We start from the raw sequence: 24,625 nt of genomic DNA on the forward strand, positions 1-24,625 counted from the left end.
TCCATCTTCTCAGCATAGTAATGGTAATATTTATAGCAGCAGCAATTATTGACTACCTGGTGAGTTTGTATAGATTGAAGCCACCCCCCGGGGAGCTGACTGATTCAGAGGTGCTCAAGTTTCTCTGGAGCCATGAAACAAAACCAGAGGTCAGGCCCTGGGCACAGCCCCCTCTGCTGCGACAGCCCTGCCCCAAGCAGGAACCTCCTCTGTCCCCAGGTACCTCCAGGGGCCACTGTTACACAATCACTAAAGTCATGGTTTGTGGAAAAGGTTGTGGTTTTAGAAAGGTGTTTTCCCTGTGATCATTCGGTACCTCCAAGTATAACAGAATATCCTAATCCAGTATTTGGGCATTCTTGTGCCTCTTGTCAGTTCAGTTCAGATCAGTCGCTCAGTCGTGTTTGACTCTTTGCGACCCCATGAATCGCAGCACACCAGGCCTCCCTGTCCATCACCAACTCTCGGAGTTCACCCAGACTCACGTCCATCGAGTCAGTGATGCCATCCAGCCATCTCATCCTCGGACATCCCCTTCTCCTCCTGCCCCCAATCCCTCCCAGCATCAGAGTATTTTCCAACGAGTCACCTCTTCTCATGAAGTGGCCAAAGTACTGGAGTTTCAGCTTTAGCATCATTCCTTCCAAAGAAATCCCAGGGCTGATCTCCTTCAGAAAGGACTGGTTGGATCTCCTTGCAGTCCAAGGGACTCTCAAGAGTCTTCTCCGACACCACAGTTCAAAAGCATCAATTCTTCGGCGCTCAGCCTTCTTCACAGTCCAACTCTCACATCCATACATGACCACAGGAAAAACCATAGCCTTGACTAGACGAACCTTTGTTGGCAAAGTAATGTCTCTGCTTTTGAATATGCTATCTAGGTTGGTCATAACTTTCCTTCCAAGGAGTAAGCGTCTTTTAATTTCATGGCTGCAGTCACAATCTGCAGTGATTTTGGAGCCCAAAACAATAAAGTCTGACACTGTTTCCACTGTTTCCCCATCTATTTCCCATGAAGTGATGGGACCAGATGCTATGATCTTAGTTTTCTGAATGTTGAGCTTTAAGCCAACTTTTGCACTCTCCACTTTCACTTTGATCAAGAGGCTTTTTAGTTCCTCTTCATTTTCTGCCATAGGGTGGTGTCATCTGCATACCTGAGGTGATTGATATTTCTCCTGGCAATCTTGATTCCAGCTTGTGCTTCTTCCAGTCCAGCATTTCTCATGATGTACTCTGCATAGAAGTTAAATAAGCAGGGTGACAATATACAAGCCTTGACATACTCCTTTTCCTATTTGGAACCAGTCTGTTGTTCCATGTCCAGTTCTAACTGTTGCTTCCTGACCTGCATACAAATTTCTCAAGAGGCAGGTCAGGTGGTCTGGTATTCCCATCTCTTTCAGAATTGTCCACAGTTTATTGTGATCCACACAGTCCAAGGCTTTGGCATAGTCAATAAAGCAGAAATAGATGTTTTTCTGGAACTCGCTTGCTTTTTTGAGGATCCAGCGGATGTTGGCAATTTGATCTCTGGTTCCTCTGCCTTTTCTAAAACCAGCTTGAACATCAGGAAGTTCACGGTTCACATATTGCTGAAGCCTGGCCTGGAGAATTTTGAGCATTACTTTACTAGCATGTGAGATGAGTGCAATTGTGCGGTAGTTTGAGCATTCTTTGGCAGTGCCTTTCTTTGGGATTGGAATGAAAATTGACCTTTTCCAGTCCTGTGGCCACTGCTGAGTTTTCCAAATTTGCTGGCATATTGAGTGCAGCACTTTCACATCATCATCTTTCAGGATTTGAAATAGCTCAACTGGAATTCCATCACCTCCACTAGCTTTGTTCATAGTGATGCTTTCTAAGGCCAACTTGACTTCACATTCCAGGATGTCTGGCTCTAGGTCAGTGATCACACCATCGTGATTATCTGGGTTGTGAAGCTCTGTTTTGTACAGTTCTTCTGTATATTCTTGCCACTTCTTCTTAATATCTTCTGCAGGTCCATACCATTTCTGTCCTTTATTGAGCCCATCTTTGCATGAAATGTTCCCTTGGTATCTCTTAATTTTCTTGAAGAGATCTCTAGTCTTTCCCATTCTGTTGTTCTCCTCTGTTTCTTTGCATTGATCGCTGAAGAAGGCTTTCTTATCTCTTTTTGCTATTCTTTGGAACTCTGCATTCAGATGCTTATATCTTTCCTTGTCTCCTTTGCTTTTCGCTTCTCTTCTTTTCACAGCTATTTGTAAGGCCTCCCCAGACAGCCATTGTGCTTTTTTGCATTTCTTTTCCATGGGGATGGTCTTGATCCCTGTCTCCTGTACCATGTCACGAACCTCATTCCATAGTTCATCAGGCACTCTATCAGATCTAGGCCCTTAAATCTATCTCTCACTTCCACTGTATAATCATAAGAGATTTGATTTAGGTCATACCTGAATGGTCTAGTGGTTTTCCCTACTTTCTTCAATTTCAGTCTGAATTTGGCAATAAGGAGTTCATGGTCTGAGCCACAGTCAGCTCCTGGTCTTGTTTTTGCTGACTGTATAGAGCTTCTCCATCTTTGGCTGCAAAGAATATAATCAATCTGATTTTGGTGTTGACCATCTGGTGATGTCCATGTATAGAGTCTTCTCTTGTGTTGTTGGAAGAGGGTGTTTGTTATGACCAGTGCATTTTCTTGGCAAAACTCTCTTAGTCTTTGCCCTGCTTCATTCCGTATTCCAAGGCCAAATTTGCCTGTTACTCCAGGTGTTTCTTGACTTCCTACTTTTGCATTCCAGTCCCCTATAATGAAAAGGACATCTTTTTTGGGTGTCCCTCTTGTATTTGTTTAAAATTAAGCGTTCATCTCCCCAAAACTGTTCCCATCCTTGGGACCAAGAAACCCTCATATGTCTTCTTGTTGCTGGTAGGCCTAATTTACATACATACTTTTATTTACATAATATACCCAGTAAAAAGCCCTCTCCCTCCTCTGCCCTCACTTTGGCTGCCTCTTGGACTTATTTCTTATCGTGCCCTCAGCTCGCTCACTCTTCTTACATGCTTGTGCTCCCAGAGTAAACACTGTGACTGTTTAAAATCTGTTCTTTTTGTATCATTCTAAGAAGGAAAAGAGAGGGAAAACACTCGAGCATTCTCCAAGTTGCTTAACTATACTATGACAGGCAGTTGTGACTGTGACCGCTACCCTTCTTGGGGGAAGGTGCAGCCGCAGGGCCCAGGACATTCTGATGGAGACGTGGGCGTGGGAACCCTGAGGGAGTGAGCCAGCACTGGTTAGGGAGGAACCAAGCATCCTCAGGGCGCTCACCTGACTCGCATTTCACCTGACGCCGAATGTGACTCTCCTACCTCAGGATCTCTGGACCCTTCATGCCGTCTACACGAATCTGAGACAGTCCTCCCTTGAAGGTCGAATCCCTGTGTTGTTTCTGGAGCCTCGTTATTCCCTGTAGTCATCCTTTGTTCGCATCACTCCTTCCGTCTTCTCCCAGTTGTGGTCATATCTTGGCTAAGTGAACTGTAACTTCCTAAGCGTTTTTCCTCTCCAGTGGCTTATCCTTAATGGTCCCGAACACCATGGGAACTGTTGAAGACCTTTTCTTAGATAATGGCCAGTATTGTTTCTGTACCTTTTCCGTGGGGTAGTTATTGAGCTCTTTGACATGTTATGATGATCATCTCAAAGAAACAGGGCTGTACAGTCTTCAGTGTTCCCTGGACCGTGTTGATTCAGGATCTGAGCTGGCAATATCTGAGATTTAATAGCTTCTTACCCCAGTTCTCCCATGAGGCCAGAGTGCTGCTCTGAGCTCATAACCAGTCACGTCCTAGACACGCTGGCCTGGGAAGTGGGACACCCGCCTCCAGCCTGCTCATGTTGAGAAGCAGAACCTCCACTTTGTGCAGCATTGACCTTGCGGTGGGTTGGAGAGGCAAATATTTACCGTTGTAAACGCTCTAGTTTGAAGTTTCAGTAGGTTGTTTAAGTACACTGACCGGCTGAGTTCGGAAAGGGACTGCGGCGTTTCATCCAGGAGTTTTAGCTGCGTCTAGTGCCCACGCACTGACTTCTTTTTTGGAATCAAACCCTTTAACAGACTTAAAAACTCAGGCAAGGAAATTTAATGGTTGTAATTTTAAATAAGCATTCATTTATAAGTAAAAAGCATTTTTGAATCTATTACCATAGTTACCAAGTAGCTTCCCTGTGGTTCTACAGAAAATGGGCTCCATCCTACAGCGTGATTCGAGAAGTGTGTTTGGAGGCAGGTGTAGAAAAGAGGGTGGTGTAGGTCTCCCAGAGAAGCAGGACACATTCCTTGAAGAGCCTTTTTGCCTGAGTTTTCTGTGATCCTCTGCTAAACAGTGACTGTATTTGATTGTGAGTGGAGATTTCCTTTTATCTGAAACATACTATTAGCCAACTTAACTGGGTATCAGAGTTAAATTCAAACTTTAGAAGTCTACTGCTACAGTTTATATGGAGTGCTGCTATATTTATACAGGGTTTTAAACTTTTTAAAAAATAAAAAACAGACGTTGCCTGTATTTGTAAATACTAGCTATATCTCAAACAGAGAAGGCAATGGCACCCCACTCCAGTACTCTTGCCTGGAAAAATCCCATGGACGGAGGGCCCTGGTAGGCTGCAGTCCATGGGGCCGCTAAGAGTCGGACACGACTGAGCGACTTCACTTTCACTTTTCACTTTCATGCATTGGAGAAGGAAATGGCAACCCAGTCCAGTGTTCTTGCCTGGAGAATCCCAGGGACGGGGGAGCCTGGTGGGCTGCCATCTATGGGGTTGCACAGAATCGGACGTAAAATCAGGCAAATAAAGAGGAGGCCAAATTTTTAAATCCAAGGATTCTAGGAGTGGCAGTTTCTTACTGGAAGGAGAATGCATCTATCCCTGTTTTTATGCCTTTGGTCTTAATAGTATTTGAACATTATAGTTTTGATAATATTTTGTGGGTTTAGGGTTGGGTAGGGTTTAATTTTATCTGAGTTTAATAAAAAATTATTTTCTCTGGAGACTGGCAGGCTGCTGCCTGGAAGAATCCTTTCAGAACTAATTTGGAAGGATTGGATGGAAAGGGTTCAAGGGGCTGAGTCATAGAGGGTTGGCAGAATGAGCGGTCAGGACAGGAATGCCAGTGAGCACAGGTGGTAGAAAGGGGTGGGCGAAGTCGAGAGAACGGTCTAGAACAGTTGAGTTCACTTGATCCCCAGTCCCGTGTACTCTCCCGTGCCTCTCTCCTCTGTGTTGACCACAGGCCCTCTGGGGTGCCTGGATCCTGTTCCGTGGTGGTTTTGTGAAGCTCTAAGGAAAGTCCTGGCCTTTTAGCTGAAACACTTAGTTTCCTACAGGAAAGGAAGTGCTTGTTAGTGAACTTGGAGAAACACATAGAGCACAATTTGAAAAAACTATTCAAATTTAATAAGAACATTGAGATAGTCACTCTGCAGTGGGAGAATAACTGTTCCACCCAAAGTGTATAATCGTCACTAAAACAGTCTGAAGATGGACATTTTAGGGAGTGTTTTCAGATGCAAAGTCTCTCCATTGCCAGCTTTCACTCTCCAGCTTAGAACATTCTCAGCATTTGCCAGCCTCAGTGATTGGGGAAGTCAGCGGGGCGGTTCCAGGTAGCTCAGACCCCACCTAGCAGGAGAAACCCCTCTGGCGCCTCTGAAAGCCCATCCAGGTTGGTCTTCTTGGGTCTTTCTTATCCAAACATCCTCACATCACGTGCAAATACTTTTCCTCCAACCTAAAAACAAACAAAAGTTGCCTTATATATTACAGGCCCATTTGAAGGAATAATTTTGCAGCTACAAGGATATTTAGGAGCATGTCCTCCCGAGAGAATGCAATAACCCCTGTGAGTTTTAAAACATAGGGTTCCTTTTGACAAGTAGTGGTATGGCCCACACGTCATAAATTGTTGGACTTTCTTAGCCTCTGTAGAGTGTATGATGTTCTAAGGAGCAGGTTTAGCAATAATCCCTTAGAGACTGAAGCTTTTGTAAATTACGAGTAGACGTCCCATTTCCCACCACATCTGTGTCAGGCTTGTGTGTCATAGCTGCTTTGACTCCATTTCCTCTCCTAGTCTTTACTTTCAGTATTTTTCTAGTGTTGTTTTGAATATATCCTTGTGAACCACTGTGAGTCCATTTTTAGAATAGGGATATTTTTATTTTCTGATAAAGAATCTCAACAGCTGGTAGTAGCTTAACACTTAAACAGTAGTATTTTTGGTGGTTTCCATTCCGTTTGGCTCCTGCCTTTGCCTCATGGGACATTTAAAGTTGTTAGCAAAAAGTTATGTGGCCATGCAGATGAGCATGAATTCAATCCAGCTGATTAATCAGTATCTATATCTGAAAGAAGTGGTGTCCTAATTGATTCCCTTTCTGGGGAGTTCAGCACTGAGTGGTCCCTGGGGGCCCAGCTGCCATGTCTCGGGCTTTTGAAGTCCAGACTTATACTCGGAACTTCTGCTGCAGCTTATTTTTTACTCATTCAAAAGCTAAATAGTCTTATGCTGTTACCTGCCTACAGACTTTAAAGATTACCTGGATTAATCTTAAATGGCCATTGTAAAACCACATTCTAAAATTAAGTGACTATTAAGCACAGGCCTAGTGGCTGCCGTTACAGAACAGATACAGTCAACTGGGAGTTCCCTGCGGCAGCTCAGAGGCGAGTGTAGCGTCTTACATGCCTGGAGGAGATCTGCTGCTGATCCATCCTCCTGTGCTGTACGAAGATAAACCGTTTAATGTACTACAGCAGGCAGTAAAATGCTGTGTGTGTTCTGACGATGAAGGTGGACTCGGGGGTGGTGCACTTCACCCCCCTGACCCAGCCCAGGATCGAGCAGCCCTTCAAGCTGGTGGAGAAGGTGGTTCAGAATGCCTTTCAGTTCCGAAGGAAATACTGCCATCGAGGGCTCGGGTAAGAATGCTTTTTCCTGCTCGGTAGCACTTTTTACAAACTCCTCAATCACCTTCCAAGATTAGGAACTGATGTTTTTACAATTGTTCAAACTGCCGTAAATATTACTCTTAGTTCAGATCCTGCAATGAACAAACTTTGACAGCCACTGAGGAGAAAGCAAAACGTTGTCTTAACCGCAGATGCCACCGGGAGGCCTGTTTGGTTTGGTCATAAGTACAACCTGAAACTGACATCACACAGTTTGCAGTGAGGCTGTACTGGGCAGTCATCATTTCACTCAGGACTCAAACCATCTGAGCTGTTGTTACTCTCGACACTTCTGCCACTACACACGTGGTGTTTTCTCCAACGTGAGAAAATTCCCTAATTCTCCAACCACCACCTGGGTGTCGTGCAATTTAATTCAAGTCTGATAACTCACTGCCTGGCATTAACGCAGACACTAGTGGCAAGTCCCAGGTTGCTGCTGGTATTTTCTGACTGGCTATAAATTGGCAGTTTCCATGATCTCGTCCATCTTCAGCCTCAGTAATCTGCTAGAATGGCTCATAGTACACTTACTTTCATGTATTGGTTTTAAAAGCGATAACTCAGGAACTGCCAAAGTTGGAGAAGAGGTCCAGGACATGGTTTGGGGGCGGGATGCCCTCTCGAGGTTTCTTCCTTCCCAGCACCTCGTGTGTCCACCAACCTCAAAGCTCTCCTAACCCTATTATTTGGGGGTTTTATGAAGTTCATTACCCAAGCAGGACTGAGTAAAGCATTGGCCACTGGCGATCAAGCTCAGTTTTCCAGCTCTTCCCTCTTCAGATGAGCAGTGGTAGGTGCATCCTTCAGTCATATAATTGAGTCCCCTAGCCTGATGCTTTCCAGGGGCCACCAAGAATCACCTCATTCGCACAGAACTCAGGTATGATCAAAAGGGGCTTGTTATGAATAACAAACGATGTTCCTATCACCCCTTACTCAGGAAATTCCAAAGATTTTAGAAGCTCTGTCTCAGGACAGAGACCAAATATGTGTATCTCCTATCACACACTAAGTGGGTTTTTTAATGCCCTCTTTCCATCAGGTTGCTATATCTTGAAGATTTTAAGGACATGTTTAAAATTAGGAAGCAAAGATAACTTCTGAGTAGCCAGAACAACATCTGGAGTATCCGTGAGATCCGTGTGTATCTGTTTTTATTAACAGAGAGCTCCTGTGTGTGAGCCTGAAAGGCCTCAAGGTCACCAGTGATGCTTGATAGCCAGTGACAGTCAGGAAAACATGTGACTAGGCCCAACATAGTCTAAGAACGCAGGAAAGCAAATGTGTGTTTTCAAGATATCCACCTAATACAGTCAACTGTAGTTCTTTACATCAGTTTAGCTTTAGAGGCACATACTATTTTCTAGGGCTTCCCAGGTGGCGCTAGTGGTAAAGAACCTGCCTGCCAATGCAGATGTAGAGAGACATAGGTTCGAGCCCTGGGCCAGAAGGATTCCCTGGAGGAGGGCATGGCAGCCCACTCCAGTATTCTTGCCTAGAGAATCCCATGGACAGAGGAGCCTGGCAGGCTACAGTCCATGGGGTCGCAAAGAGTCGGACATGACTGAAGCGACTTGGAACACATTATTTTCTAAGATTAGCTAGCTCCATTTCAGTTCTCTCATTCTGGTTCTGTGAGGAGTCCCCTTAGCATGTGAAATTACTTCAGGCCCAGCTGGACAGCTGCCTCCTGAAACCATTGGAATCCACAGACCCACCCTTGAGGATCTGACAGGACAGGTAGAATCCCCAGCCTGCTGTTGGAGTTAGGCCAGTGTTCATGCTCACCAGGAAGTTACCACTTCTCTAGTTGGTGATGCTGCTGGCTGTCCTGGTACCAAGAAGTGAAGGCACCCCTCTCGTTCACTGCAGCTGCCTGCCCCCCCCACCCAGCCAGGATGCACTGCCACAAGTTGGACACAAGCTGGAGGTCACACAGGGTCAGGGAGGGAAAAAAAAACACAGAAAGTACATCCTACGTGTAGCAGTCCTGGAACTGGCCTGAGCCCAGAGTTGGCCCTAGCATTTCCAAGACAACCCCCAGCTAAGTAATGAGCTCCTTTCACATCACACACACCGTCCCCTGTGCAGAGATGGACCAAGTCTTGTGACCGCCTTTGACTTTTTGGTGACCCTCAGTCACATCACACCACACGGTAGTCTCAGATCACAGAAATTATGATCAGACCCCTGCTTGCCATGAAACTGAATGCAGTCAACTCACCCTGAAAATGTGGGGACCTGGCATTCCTAGTTGAGAAGACCATCAGCCTGTAAGAAAACTCTGTCATCTCTTGCCACGACGTCTTCCAAGCCCTTTGAGACAAGTTCTGTTGAACCTCTGAGACTTGAGAGAAGAAAACAGAATCCAGGTGTAGCTTTGCAATATTTCACTCAGTTTCACTATTCATTTTAAAACAATAATCTGATTGTTAGATGAAATTTACAATTTATACTTGAGTCAATTTTAAAGATGCTTCAGTTATCTTAAAGAGGAAAATAACTTTCTATTTTCACATGTTTTCTAACTTCAAGTGACAGAGAATCAAAAGTGCACCAGAAATAATATGCAATTTTTATATTTAAAATGTGAGGCACAAACTTGTATTTCTCTGAGAATGCAGCTGAGCATATGATAAATTTCCCTTAAAGATGCACGTACTGATGTGGCTTTAGAACTCTCTTCTCACGTGGTCAGATTAGCTCTGCCCTCAGTGGTGGTTCATACCTGTTGCAGGTGGTGTAAGCAGAGCCTCCTCCACGGGCTTGGGGCCCGCAGGTCTCTGCAGAGGCTCCTCTTCTACTCCCTAATGTTGTCGCAACCATGCCGTTTTCAGAGGAGGAGAGAAGGAGCAGCATCGTTTGTAGAATTAAAGTGAAATTCTGATTTTTTTCCTCTTCCTTTCAGAATGTTATTCCCTGAAGCTCGGCGATTAGAAAGCACGGGAAAACTGTTAGAGTTGGCAGATGTGGACCCAACTCTCCGACCTACCCAACTCACTGTCTCACATTTTAAGAGCCTCTGCGATGTGTACCGAAAAATGTGTGATGAAGACCCACACCTCTTTGCTTACAATTTCAGAGAAGAACTCAGGCAAAAATCAAAAAAAGAGGATGACAAGCAGAGCTGCAGACTGTAGCTGCTACTCAAGGGCCTGCCAGCCTGCCAGGTGCTGAACTTCTCATGTGTGCTCACGACTGTGACTTACTCCCCTTTTACAGCTTGGAAGAGAGAATAAATATCAAGTAAGATAGAGTACAAGCTTTAATATACATATATATACTGCATAGATGTGACATGTTTAGTATAAACAGCATCTATTACAACCTTACAAAAATGAAGTATCTGCACATTGTACCCCTAACCCACATTAAAATAATTTAAATATGCTTTAAATAAAGTGAAACCTAATAGCTGAAAGTATTGGAGGAAAAATGACCTTTTAAAAGCTATTAATCACAACTTCCCCACCTTTTTCTACATAAATTAGAATGCATTCATCTTAAGGATTCTAAATCATTTTGATAACCTGCTCAAAAGGGATATAAACTAAGTAATTTACAAATTCTGACCAGTTTAAGCTAGTTTTCTGATCCACAATAAATTAAAATAACTTAAGTCTTTACAACTATTTGTGGGAAAATGTATCCTGCACAAAACCTAATAATGAATAGTGTTTCTGCAATTTTCATTTTGCCACCAGTTTAAAAGTGAAACCAGCAATGTAACCCATATCTGGGTTGGACTGTGCTAGGACTTTCCATGGCTCTCTGTTTCATAAAAGCACTCTTCGTTGACAACCGATGTTAAGCTCTGGACGCTGAATTCTCGCTCAAGGACAGAGCTGAGATCAAGGTTGGCGTTTCCAGGATGACTGTCCAGGGACTGGTGACGCGTCTGCGCCTTCAGCAGGGTGCCCCTGTCCCGCTTGGTGCTGTTGGCCTTGCGTTTGATGGCACAGAAGTGCCCCCGCACCAGCTTGGGCTGCTCTTCAGCCGGGTGAGCATCGGGGTCCTCAGAGATCCTCAGTCTCTGGAACTGGATCTCGATGTCTTTGGTGGGGCTGCCCTGCCTCTGAGCCTGGGGGTAGTCCTCCTCGTCGTCGCTCAGAATGTCGCTCTCTTTGATGAGACTGTCGGAGAAGTCGGCCAGGCCCGCGTGGGGGTGCTGCTGGGTGTCCTGCCCCCTTCCGGCAGGGGGGCAGCCGCTGCTCTGGGTGCTGCTGCTCAGGCTGCCCTCGTCCGAGTCCAGGGAGCTGCCCTTGCCCACCTCCCCCGGCCACTCGCTGCTGGAGGAATTCTTAAGGACTTTTAAGGACCTGGATGAAGCTGCAATGAGAAAAGCACACGTTCCCTTATGACAGAGGAACTGATTCCACAATGTGTAACGTTGGCCTTGGAGGTTATGAGAGTTAACATCTTAATTAAAATTTTTTCATCTCACTTTACCAACTGTCCTGGGACTTGAGCAAAAAAAAAAAAAAAGTAGATACTGCAAATATGGACATTTTTTACTTATGTGTAGTTGAAATTTTAAGTTGGGGAATTTGGCATTTTTGGATGATCAGTTATCAGAACTTAATTACTGAGAATAAGTTATCAAGTGTCATACGGGCTAGGATTCTTATTTTGCTAATGAATAAATTTGAAAATTAGTGGCTAATAAAATCTAGGTTCCTTTCTTTTACTAAAGTACTTTGTAGTTTCAGAACTAAGATTACATTATTTCTCTGCCCACCTTCTCACCTGTTTATTTCCATTGTTGCTCAGGTAAAGATTGGAAAATGCTCTTTTTCTCATGAGAACTGTCTGTTGGATTTCTCATCAACTTTGAGATTTGACAAGAATATTGAGTTGCACACACGTGTATTTGTGTTTAACTCCTTTCTCTTGGGTTGAAAGGAAGAGGGGGAGTTCAATTGTGTTTCTGCAGACAATAGTATATTTTTGATGGCTGTAGCTTATTTTGCCAGTGGAGGAAAAAATAGAAAATATATGGTAAATCTGAAGTGGTCAAACTACCAAAAATGAGAGATACATTTTGCAAGACTAAAAACTAGATCAATGATATTAATGAAATAGTTATATAGAAAGCAGAAAGTTTATCTATACAGCGGGTTTACTGAGAGTGGGTATATTTGATTTTTTGACCTTTATTCACTTAGAATTGACCTTCTCTAGAGGCTTTGCACTGTTGTGAGCACTGGAACATGACAATGAGCAGAAAGAAGTCCCTCGACTCCGGTACATTTCAGTGGAAGAGAGAAGATGCTAAGTGTAGACTGTCAGCCAGTGGAGACAAGGGTTGGGGGTGGTTGTGCTTTATAAAGTGGGGAGAGGCATGTGTTAGGTTTCTTAAAAGAAGTAGCATGGCAGTGACCACCTCATTCCATCCTGTGTGTTGGGGTCTGGTTTACAGCTTAGAAAGCTACTGCAGATCATTTACAAAGTGATGACCAGCTGCCCTGTTCTAAGAGCATACATGCTTGCAGAGAAGTTCATCATGTTCTCCTGAGTATACCCAAGGCTAGACAAGTTCTCACCTAATTTGGCTGAGACAGGAACACGGTTCTTAAGGGGTACCAGGCGATCCTTACACGTTTTCTCCAGGGGTAATTCACACTTTATGTGACGCCTGAAATTTTCCCTCAGAATAGATCGAATCACCTTGACGATGTTGGTTTTGCTTTCATTGTCACTGGAGGGGAGAGAAAACACTGGTTGTTTCTGCTGTCTCACCCAGCTTGCCCTTGTCTCCTGCCCTCCCGTGGTACATGAGGGCAGACTGACAGCAAGTTGCCCAGCCTCTGTATGCCGCGGCCTCTTGTCACTTACAAAAGGAGTGAGGATTGATGGTTCTTGAATTCCTGCAGGCACTAGGATTTGGATGTATATTTAATCAATGTATTATTCTACTAGAGCCGCAGTTGCCAGTTTGGAGAGGGTGGGTGTGATCCTGAAGTCATCAAAATTCAAGAGGGCACTAAAAATAAACCCATTTTTAAGAGACTATCATTCTATCTTATTCCCATTGGCTTTCATTTTTGGAAGGTAGTAATACCTGCAGCACAACTGAAAGATGGTCTCTGGCCGTCCTTCTATTTCTGACTTGGTGTGGATCAGCTCCCATAAGGAATTATTTTCTGTCCCTGTGTAAAAAGAAACCAGGGGCTGCAACTCTGCCAAAGACGCTGTGATAAAGGACACCCGTGAAACTTGAAACCCACAATCTAGTAACTTTTTTAAAGAGTTCAGTATTCTCAATCCTGACTCGCATCATTTTCTTCTGGGGCTCAATTCTGTGTATGACTTCCACAATAGTTAAATATGTTTTAGTTACTTTTTGTACATTTCGTGCTGACATTTCCCATCCACCTTGGTGCTTTTGCCCTACCTCTGGATCCCATCTCTGGGAAAGAGGTAAGTGAACCCCATTTTTCAACCTCATCCCTTGGAAGGAATGTGCTCAGGCACTTTAGGTAAAGGCAGCCAGCACCACACTCAGTCATGGTCCAGGAAACGTGAGTACTTCCCACAAAAAGCGAACAGGGACCCAGACCGTCACTGCGGGCCTCAGCCTGGTGGTCTTTTCCATCACCAGAGGCACTGTCACCGGAACAGGGTTGTTCTAGAAGGATCTCTGAACATTTTGCATGGAAAATTTTTTTCTGTATCACTTGTAATACTGCTGAATCTTAAGGAATTTTCTGGTATTTCAAATTTTGTAAAAATTTGTGGACCTGTGTTTCTTTAACAAATTTTAGGGATAGATATTACCCTAAAATTATTAGAATAACTAGAAATGTTAGATATTAGGATATTAGGAAAATGTTGAAAACCATAAACAGTGAAAATAAGAAAACAATGAAGAGAAGTATTTGGCAAAGAAAAGTCATCCTCTAGCATTTACTTCCTCCAAAGCCTGTAAAGAGACATCACAACACTCTCTCGTCCTCATTTTCCTTGCCTGTAAAATACCAGAAATTATCCCCAGGTTCTTTCCTCCTCCTCTTTCATTCCATAGTTTGAAAATTCCCTGAAGATGTCTTTTTTTTCTGGCATTTGTACAACATGCAACAATTACCTGCTGTATTTCCCAGTCTGACTTGAAGCGCGGATATAGGGATCAACCAGCGGAACTTAAACGGATCCAGGTCAGCATTGCTGTGTGCAGGCCGGGAATTTGAGGGCTGTAAGGTGAAAGCCCCCCAAGAGCGGGGTTAGAGCAAGCTGGCTCCCAGGGTACATGGGCGCAAGACGGGAACTGGGCACTCTCCCTGGTGCAGACCCGCCGCTGTGTGGGGCTCGGGGTACAGAAGGGAATTGGGTCAGGTGAGCCCCAGCTCTGAGGAAGCTCTCCAATGGGCTGCGGACAGGGCAGCGTTGTGGTTTGGGGAGCAGAAGTCCTAGGCTTCTAAGCAATGATGACAAGCAAGCCTTCTATGATCTCATGTTACCACCTCTAAAGAGAAACCAAAATTATATAGACTGACTTCTGTGGAGCAAACATGGGTCATTTCTAGGGACAGAAAAGCTGCTTTTCTAGGTAGGCCCCCAGCATGGGTATTTGTGTACACCTTTTCAGACAGACATCTTTAATGGGGAGAATAAGAAATACCCCAAGTATCTGATTTGCTCAGTTACCCCAGGAATAAGCCACATCAGTTGGCCAGGCCTTGGTCCTTAGCAGGCTTCCCAGTTCAGTAACAGGAAGGTACAGTTCAAAAAGTTTGCTTTAACCAAAGTTCATTCATGTCTTACCAATTTCTTTTTCAGTTTGCAGTTTTCTTTATAAACCAATATGACAGCTCTCTTAAAAACTAAAGAAAGAGAAGAGAAAGAAACGTCATTATTTAATACACACTCTCCTAACATTGAACTGAAGCTGAATATTTTAATAGAACAAAGCTCTTCAAGATTCCACAATGCTGACACACGGGAGAATAAATAGTACTTCCTTCTGTTCATATTTGAATCATGCACAAGTACTTGCTTATTTAAAAGCTATTGTTTGAACGAGATCCTGGCATTTTGTTTTTTGAATTCTTGTTTTATCAGAAGCTGAGGACGTGGGGTTCATCTCAATGAGAACACACAGTCTATGCCCCCTCTCCCAGCTCTCAGTGGGAATTAAGACTCTTTGAAGTGCAGCAAACTAAGATGGCAGATTTCAAAAATAGACCCAGGAGCTCTGTTCCTGTAACACTTGGCCAGATCCACCAAACCAAGCAGCAGAAGGGAGAAGGTCGTGTGTGTACAGGGCAAGGCTTCTAAAGAGCTGGAAGCTGCCCATGTTAAGTCAAAGCCATTAGCGCAGCGACTCTAAGTCCTTCTGGAAATCAGGAGTTTGTGGGTTTAGGAGGTTCTTCATTCTTGCCAGCCCCTCAAGTTTACATTCTTGTGAATGGAATACTAACCAAATACTGTGAGTTCAAGGTCCTTTCTGGCTTTTCCTAGAGACAGAAATGGATTCAACCAGGACACTGTAGAGTGCATCAGAAGCTCCCCCATTGAAAGTTCTGTGACCTGAATGGTAAGAACGAGATCAAGGAGACATGGAAATCCAGGGGCGGGGAGCGGGGGTGGCTCAGGAGAGAGGGATCACACACATATGGTCATTGCTAAAACTCAAGTATGTTTCATTTTCATGGTTCCCATGAACACAGGGCCTTAAATAGCAGGTTTGAAAATATGAGCTAAGCACCACACTGAAAAATAAAGGTGAAGGCATTTTGCCCGAAGGCACACACACTGTGACCTGTGGGATGACATTCCTCCCACCCTGGGGTCAAAGTTCATCCCAAGTGCCTTTGAAACCACACGAGGCCTGCTAATAAAAGAGGTACCAACATTGAAACTGACTGTAATTAAAAAAAAAAAATCCAACTGTTTCCTGTTCTTGCCTTTTTCTACTTAAACTACATTGCTCCTTATGTGTAGACTTTTTAAAGCTCAAGATGCTAAATTTGGTAATCCAGCCAGAGAAGAAAAGTAGGGAAATTGTCAAATTCCACTTAAACTGCTTTTATAAGGAGGTAGCCACCAATACTTGAGGTTAGAAAAGGGAAAAAAAGGAAAAGCCTTCAATTCTCTTCCCACACGCTGACTCCCAACTGCCTTTATCCCTCCCCTCCCCTCCTACAGCCCCAGCTCTCCATTTATAGTCTAGCCTCTGGGATTTGTCCTGACCTCACGCTCCACAGGAAGAGGAGGAAGAGGTACGGATACGAGCTAAGAACTAGTTCTTTGGGTACAGTATTTATTAACAGAACAGGTGATTACGCCTTTAGACCAATTCAGTCAATTTTATGTTATATTTACACCTAAATCTTATAATAAGCATTAGGATCAAAAAGAAAATTTTAGGCAATTTCTCCTGTAGGAAGGCCCTAACTGGGTGGCCTGGTCTGGAGGTCACCTCCAGACCCACGGTCACAGGCATTCAGCCTCTCGGAATCCGAAAGTCCTACTGACCTCCTTCTCTGTTCCACTCTGCTCTGCTACAAGCTGGTCAAATACGGTCCCATAATCTTCATATATCTTCTGCATCTCATTGATGTGGCTGGCTACTTTTTCCATTGCCTTTAGTGCTTCTGCAAAATACGCAGTCATAATTTGTTTTACAGCTTTGATTTGTTTGAAATCCTACCCAACAGCAATAATGAAAAACCTTAAGATTCAAGCCAGAATTCGAGACCAGTTCTTAACTAACAGTAGCATCATTCAGATAGAGCTTAAATAGCTTATGGTAATCTAGTTATAATGAAGAACAGCAAAATTATCTTCCACCTCAAATTCTCCTTGAAATGAGGCAGAGTACAAGTAAAAAGCATCACTAACAATAACAGCTCCCACCTATTGAGCACTTTCTATCTGGCATATTCTAGGTGATTTACATGAGGCATCTCATTTAATCCCCACAGCAATGCAATCAGAATAGGACCTATTATTGATCCCATTTTACAGATGAGAAAATTCAGGTGCAAAGGGGTTTTTTGCCAGACATAAGGAGGAGCCAGAATTAAACCCAAGGCTGATTAGCCATAGGATACCTGCTCTTAAATTTTGCCCTCCTCCCGGACCACTTAACGGGAATAGTGATCAATGACAGTTCTTGAACAAGAACTTACAAAAGCCTCCATAAATATCCCCTTTCCAGAGCAACTGTTTGCATTTATGTTTGGTGTTAATTTGAACTTTCTACATGGGCATGTGAGGGACAAAGTGATTTTTGTCAAGGTCAAAAAGCAAAATTTCAAGTCACCTCCAAACTCACTATTTTTCATATCTTGTTCTTCTGATTCAGGATTTTAATTCCATCTTTAGAAGAGGGACTTTAAGCAGGCAATTTTTTTTAACAGACCCCTTTTAAAGACCATCTCAGTGCAAAGTGAACTATTCACACAGCAGTTGAATCCTAATCATAATTTGTATCATTTATAAGTTTTAACTTTCATACCAAAAAGTTTATCCTTATTACTTATGACACAATATGCTTGTCACAGAAAAACCATTTCATTTACACTGCACTGTTTGCTATTCAGTAATACTAATATTTATTAGTAAGTTTGTTTCCCTCTCCATGTGCTTATTATGTGCAGCTTAACTGGATCTCCTAGTTCTGACACATGGAGAACAAATCCCTTTTACTCTCCAAACAGCATCTCTTTAAGGGATACTCATTGCTGTTCAGTTACTAAGTTGTACCAGACTCTGAAACCCCGTGGACTGCAGCACGCTAGGCTTCCCAGTCTTTTACTATCTCCTGCAGATTGCTCAAGCTCATGTCTGTTGAGTCGGTGATGCCATCCAACCATCTCATCCTCAGTCATCCCCTTCTCCTCCTGCCTTCAATCTTTCCCAGCATCAGGGTCTTTTCCAATGAGTCAGCTCTTCTCATCAGGTGGCCAAAGGATTGGAGCTTCAGCATCAGTCCTTCCACTCTAATTACTATCCAAGTGAGGGGCCCTGTGTATTTGACAAACTTAGGCTGATCATTTCTGAGGTTACGAAGACGACACATCAGCGTCAGCTGATAAAGCTTCCTCTGTCCTTGGGAGTTCAGTCTCCACTCGCAGCTGTCCACAAGGTGGAGCCTCACACAGCAGAATGGATCAGCAAACAACACAGAACCTCACAAAGTTGTGGGGAAACAGGCCCGGGCACAGGTCCTGGCAGCACTATTTGTTAGACACGTGACCTGAAGCAATTTATTTCAACTCCCTGAGCTTAAATTATGTTCTTTGAAAATGGAATCGTCCCTCCAGAGGGCTATTCCAATGAGATAATTGGAAATGCTGTGCCCATCTACAGGGGTGGCCATAATACCTAGCTATTTGCACACACTAAATGGTACCTAAAGGTGAATAATCACGATGCTGAGAAGCGTTCCGAATGTGACACCAGGCAGAGGAAGAGAGGAGCCCGCAGGTCGAGGGTGGCAGCTGTCAGGTCCCCCCTCGGCCCCCGCTTCTTACCCGTCAGATGATAGTGCTCCTCGCTCTCGTGGTCCGTCAGGGACACCAGCTCCTTGAGCAGCAGCGGGTACTTGAGCACCCTCTGAACTGGCTTGATGAGGTAAGACTCCAGCGTGGAGGAGTGCTGCTTGGTGGGGTTCCGGGCATCCAGAAAAGCCTTAAAGGCTTTATCAGTTTTAGCTGCAAGCAGATGGATTAAAAGACCCTTAGAAGAGCACAGCAGGATGATGTAAATTCCACTTCCTTTAGGCTTTAATGGAATTACAGATGATCCACTGCTACAGCCCTCCTAATGACATCCTTCCAGGAAAAAACCACCTGCACCAGTGGGTCAAGCACCCGCTGTCAACAAGGACTCAGCATCACCGCTTGGTGACGAACCCCACAAACAAAGGGAGCTTACTGGGCTGCCAGAAGGGCCCCAGCCACAGACCAAAGAAGAACATGGAGTCAAAATGCAATGGAGTCTGACTTTAAAGGCATGTTCACCTGCAGACCCACAAGACAGATTGAAACTCACTTTTTCAGCGTCTATATCAAATAATTCATAAAGCCACAAAACAGTACTATCCAAACCTACACCATCAGTTCAGTTCAGTTGCTCAGTCATGTCTGACTCTTTGCGACCCCATGAATTGCAGCATGCCAGGCCTCCCTGTCCATCACCAACTCCCGGAGTTCACTCAATCTCATGTCCATCGAGTCAGTGATGCCATCCAGCCATCTCATCCTCTGTCGTCCCCTTCTCCTCCTGCCCCCAATCCCTCCCAGCATCAGAGTCTTTTCCAATGAGTCAAATCTTTGCATGAGGTGGCCAAAGTACTGGAGTTCCAGCTTTTGCATCATTCCTTCCAAAGAAATCCCAGGGCTGATCTCCTTCAGAATGGAGATCAAAAACAACAAAATGATCTCTGTTCATTTCCAAGCAAACCATTCAATATCACAGTAATCCAAGTCTATGCCTCAACCAGTAACGCTGAAGAAGCTGAAGTTGAATGATTCTATGAAGACCTACAAGACCTTTTAGAACCTACACCATACCATTCACAAAATTCATAGAGCACAACAAACCAGTATTTTTTTTTTCCACTGACCTAGGACAGATTGCTGCTTATTCTGTACACTTAAGGGCTATTTTTAAAGCAAGATCTTTTTTTTTTTCTTTTCGTTTAAAAATAAGTTGACAAGCACTGCAGCTTCCATCTCCACAGCTCCGAGCAGTCTATACCTTCCACCAGATTCAGAGCCCCCTGGGCAGTGAAAACCCCGTCTCTGTGCAGTGTCATGAAGGTACACTCGTGAGCCCAAGTGCATTTAATGTTTTCAGAGTGCTTGTGGACACCTCAGCTGTTGCTTTGGATTCCACATGCTGGCCCTGGTCCACCAGCCGCTGGAATTCAGCCAATTTGAAGGAAGACAAACCTCTATTTGGGGTTTTATACAAAAGGCAAAATACAACTTGTAGGAGGTGCAGTACCATTTTGAAAATGGATATGAGACAGCATGGATGGCGAGATGACCATTCATCTCTGCGACAAGAACTGAGTAAACCATCTGTATGCTTTTAGTTTATTATACTGCCAAGAAGGCATTCCTTAGAGGAAAGTAGTTGTCTCTGGTTTAAAGAACTAGACAAGATAGATTTGGGCTGTGTCTTGTTAACCTCTAAGACTTCATCTAGAGGGTAGCACTCAAAGACTCCATTTTTCAACTTGAGCCTATTCTAAGATGCTATGAAGTTCTGGGTTTAAACTGAAGGGCAGAACTGCATCCGTGCACATGACTGAACACTGTCAGTGTCTGAAGGAACCCTCCACACCCTCGAGACACCACAGAGAGACCGCTCCCCAGTTCTGAAATAGACATATGGAAGCACACACTCGATTCTTCACGGCAATGCCATTAGGAAGCGTTTGATGAGAGAGAAAAGGGACTTGAAATGCAGCTTGGCTGCTACTGACCTGTTGACACAACTAAAAACTTTCCAATACAAAAGCCTCTCAAACGCTTGCCACTGTCACGGACAACAGCCCTGATTCACCGGCTTCCAGACAGGTGGCAGATCTTCACAAGAGTAAGCACACGAGGGCAACCTTAACTCCAAAGGCGGCATTCACCTCTCGGGGGAATCATTTCTTTCTCCCGGGAATTTTATATTAAGAGGTCAAGAGTCAGTGGGTTCAGATCCTAAATAGGATCTGCAAGTACACTTGAGAGAATGCAGGTAGCCTGGTGACCTTTCCTGGAGACGGTTCAGATGACCTTAACTAGGATGACATATAGTTTCATAAGATGCCTTCCACTATAGGACCCGTGCAGAACAGGAGCAACCCCCGGGGACCTGTTTCCGTTTGACGGTCTCCATGCAGACTAAATTACTGCTGCTCATGACCTTGAGCTTAAAGGCGTCCTCTCATCTCTGCCACCAGAAATGAGAATTCCGAAGAACGAGATAGAAACCTATCTTCTGAGAGAGACAAATCTGAGAATTCTAATCCCATGCCTAACGAGTTGTGTGATGACTGAAAGAAGCTTTTGGTAATAACATTTAAGCATTTCTGGTTCAGGGAATAATAAAAGAAATGTGTGGGGAAGTCATCCTGGCTTATACCTGAGTTAACTTGAATTTTATACCAACGGAAACAGCCTGTTTGTGAACTATCAAACAGACATTGTGCATCTTCTTTAATTATTAAAAGGGTGCACTGACCAGAAGTAAAGATGATCTGTGTTAAAAATAAAGATTAAATGCCTCCCAACCTGGGACACCAATGTGGGTCCTCCTTCCATGATAAAACTCCCTTCCTAGGTGTCAAGGCCATACTGACTGGCTCTGTACGTGCCAATCTGGTTTTCTTGGAACCTTGAAGGAATGTATTCTTGACTTATTTGATATTCTTTGTTCTGACAAGACAGAAAACTGCTGGCAGCCCTGCTTCTCTGGAGCACACCCTGAGCGAGTCATCACAGAAGCTGTCTTCTGGGCTAGGCTCCTTGTGCTCGGTCGTGTCCGGCTGTTTGAGACCCTACTCATTTTGGCTCAAATAAAACTTTCTCCTGTTCCTGTTATTGTCTGTTTATTATTTTCATCAGTAGGTGTGACAGGAATAGCTTGGACATAGGGTTGTTGACTTGGCGAGCGTGACACAGACGCTCCCTCCAGTAGCCCACACACGAGGAAGGCCACTGCGGCCGTCAAGCCTCTGGACAGACTTCCCAGGCTGAGATGACGGGCTGGCTGGCCACTGAAAACCCAGGAGGATTGGTGCACTCGCCGTCTGGCCCAAGCTGACCCACTGCAAGTCAGGGGCCAAAATTCAGGCATCTCTCCAGCTCCACAGAGTCATGTCTGCTGTTGACATGAAGGGGAAGAGCGAGACGGGTTTGCTACCGCTGTCTACTTGGACTTCAAAAATGTAAAAGTCCTCGGTTAAAGTCAGTCAAATAAAATAAGAGGATAACAACGCAGAGAGATAAAAGGTACTTCAGTGACAAGCTAGGGGCTGTGATAAAAACCAGCTTCACTTAAGAGGTTTTCATTTTAGTTAACACACGTCCTGTGAGTTTAGTAGTAGTTATCTCGTGGTGGTTTTTTGCAGTGGATCCTCAGGCTTAAGAAAAAGGTTAACAAGAAAGAAAACACCATACATCGCTCTCTACTCCCTCCAGAGGCTTATATGGTTGGTTAAAAGTTTTTAGAGCAAGGAAAAAAGAGTTGGTGAAAAAAGAATGCAGATGTAATTTAACAGCAAAGTGATAGCCAAGCAACATCTCGGCTCTCAGGCACACACATTCACCGTTACCAGAAAACTGAAATGTTTGGAACCTCCCCCTCTAATGTTTGTTCATTTCAAGGCCAACAATGGAGCACACCCCATTAAAATCACACTTATCCTTAATGAATACAAATTTACTCTAACAATTTCAAAAGTATAGCTATAAAACGTGAGCCACTTACCTCGCTCTAGAACCTTCTGTACTTTAATATGATTAGCACAGAATCCGCTGTACAGTTTAAAGTGGTCCGCATAATAAAGGAAAGAGCCTCCGAGGGAAAACAGCAGTTTCTAGAAAGAGAGGGAAAGTTACATCAGATGTGGTTCATTCAATGTCTGCTGGCTCAGCTTGGCATCTGACCGCTTTGCTGTCTCCACAGTATTCGTCTTTCAGACACCAGGGCACTGTGCTTCAGGAAGGCATTGACTGAAGCCAGGGAGCGCCATTTGCCCAGCTGATGGACGACAGCCCAGGCATGCCTCTAGTAGATCTTCAGTCTGACTGAAAAGTTTCTGGCAGCAGAGCCTCTTGACACAGTGTGCAGGCAAGGACAAGAAAGAAAGTTCTATCTAAAAAAATACATCCGACATGGCAGGATATAAATAATCTGAGAGGCTCATTAATAAAGCCAGCTCTGCCTTACTTAGGACGAATGATGCTCGCCGTGTATTTCCTTAGTCCCTTTCTACTGTCTTCTGCCTTTCCCTCCCTGGAAGGACCTCATGGAAAAAAAAATGAAGTGGCTCCAGTCATGTCCGACTCTTTGTGACCCCATGGACTGACTATAGCCCTCCAGGCTCCTCTGTCCGTGGGATTTTCCGGGCAAGAATACTGGAGTGGATTGCCATTTCCTCCTCCAGAGGATCTTCCCGGCCCAGGGATCAAACCTGGGTCTCCTGCATCGCAGGCAGACTCTTCACCATCTGAGCCACAGGGGAGTCCTCTTGCCAGTCACCAATGCCTGCTTGGAGACAGGGTTCCACAGAAGAGGACGCTCTCTCGCAACAAGTGAAAACCTGTGCTTTCCTCCCAAGGTCACACGACCACAGAGATGCAGAATCAGATGCAGGAGATGCTCCTGTCTCAGAAGCAATCGCCCTGCAGAGCCTTAGGCAGAGCTGAGTAGGGAGCCCGGACATGTTAACAGCAGACAAACTCCATAAAAGCTGGGCTGCCCAGACACCTGATTCCCAGAGCATTTACTCAAGGGAAAAGCGGAGCCTTTTTTTGCCACCTGCCAGAGGAATGGCAACACTGAACTTATCCTTTCAACAGTCAAGGGACACCGCTTTCTCTTCCAGGGGAGAACTCTGCACTGTACCCACCTCTATTTGCTTTAAACCTACATCTACAACACTTACTCTGAACTGCGAGGGGGTTTCAAGTATGTTAAAGTCAGACGATGCTGAAATCCCATCCTCCAGGGTCTCGAGAAACACCTTTTGAAATTCAAGCATCTCTGGCAAGCTTCCAAAAAGTGACTCCATCTGAGTGAAGACCAGGATTTGAAAAGAGGGTGTTAGCGATGAAGATCTAGACACCACTCTGAACTCCCAGATGCACAAATGAATCACAGTCATTCACCAAGAAGGAGACAGAAGTAAATCCTTTAAAGAAGACAGCGTATTCATGAGGGGACAGAGTTCATACACAGAGGGTTATATACATCTCCGGTCCCTGTAATTCTAGAATATGTTTTTAAGGGGATGTCAAGTTTTCAGAATTCAAACTGAGGGGTGGGATGTGGGGTTGGGGGGGAATGGAAGTCAGTAAGAAAGAATTAATAACTGTGAGTTAACACTAAAAAGTCACATATTAAAAGGTAATTTGGCTCACACCTTCTACTACAAAAAGGGCACAGTCGCTCTTAACTGCTGCCACTGTGCTTCAGGGGACAGAAGCCACATAAACAGCTCTGCAGGAGGCCACACCTAGGTCTCTCTGAAGATCCCTAAGTCTCCACGTTCCTTTGGGACCACTAGATAAAATCTAGGAGGTCTACTACAGTCCCCAACCTTTTTGGGGGACCAATTTCACGGGAGACAGTTTTTGCACAGCCAGGGGTGGAAGGGAGGAGATGGTTCCAGGATGATTCTCACATGGCGTGAACAATCTCAATCTCGCATGCGCAGTTCACAGTAGGGTTCTCACATCTATGAGAATCGAATGCCCCACTGATCCTTCAGGAGGCGGAGCTCAGGTGGTAATGCAAGCAATGGGAAGTGGCTGTCAATACAGATGAAACTTCACTCGCTCACCTGCTGCTCACTCCTGCTGTGTGGCCCAGTTCCTAACAGGCCGTGGACCAGTACCGGTACCATGGCCCAGGAGTTGAGTGACCCCTGAACTAAAGGCAAGTAGAGAC

General features: G+C 44.5%; 2 protein-coding genes across 9 annotated transcripts in view; one reads left to right on the forward strand and one right to left on the reverse strand.

Moving 5' to 3' along the window:
- Positions 1-10,377, forward strand: part of TFB1M (transcription factor B1, mitochondrial) — a 65,842-nt gene extending 55,465 nt beyond the window's left edge. For both annotated transcript variants that reach the window (XM_044924060.2, XM_006074364.4), the window contains exons 6-7: positions 6,846-6,973; positions 9,915-10,377. In XM_044924060.2, coding sequence (XP_044779995.2) covers positions 6,846-6,973; positions 9,915-10,146 — 360 coding nt within the window. In that variant the 3' untranslated portion in view covers positions 10,147-10,377. The remainder of the gene's footprint in view (positions 1-6,845; positions 6,974-9,914) is intronic.
- The window catches only part of TIAM2 (TIAM Rac1 associated GEF 2), a 231,630-nt gene continuing 217,258 nt past the window's right edge, over positions 10,254-24,625 (reverse strand). For 6 of the 7 annotated variants that reach the window (XM_044924057.2, XM_044924055.2, XM_044924054.2 and 3 more), the window contains 10 exons: positions 23,622-23,747; positions 22,442-22,550; positions 18,484-18,663; positions 16,481-16,599; positions 15,424-15,532; positions 14,768-14,826; positions 14,091-14,196; positions 13,068-13,155; positions 12,550-12,704; positions 10,254-11,335 (listed from right to left, as the gene is read on the reverse strand). In XM_044924057.2, the coding sequence (XP_044779992.2) occupies positions 10,758-11,335; positions 12,550-12,704; positions 13,068-13,155; positions 14,091-14,196; positions 14,768-14,826; positions 15,424-15,532; positions 16,481-16,599; positions 18,484-18,663; positions 22,442-22,550; positions 23,622-23,747 (1,629 nt within the window). In that variant the 3' untranslated portion in view covers positions 10,254-10,757. Of the gene's footprint in view, positions 11,336-12,549; positions 12,705-12,841; positions 12,990-13,067; positions 13,156-14,090; positions 14,197-14,767; positions 14,827-15,423; positions 15,533-16,480; positions 16,600-18,483; positions 18,664-22,441; positions 22,551-23,621; positions 23,748-24,625 lie in introns of those variants that run through there. The other variant, XR_006542275.2, reaches the window with a different exon arrangement.

This window comes from Bubalus bubalis, chromosome 10 (genome assembly GCF_019923935.1).
Source record: "Bubalus bubalis isolate 160015118507 breed Murrah chromosome 10, NDDB_SH_1, whole genome shotgun sequence".
NCBI lineage: Eukaryota > Metazoa > Chordata > Mammalia > Artiodactyla > Bovidae > Bubalus > Bubalus bubalis.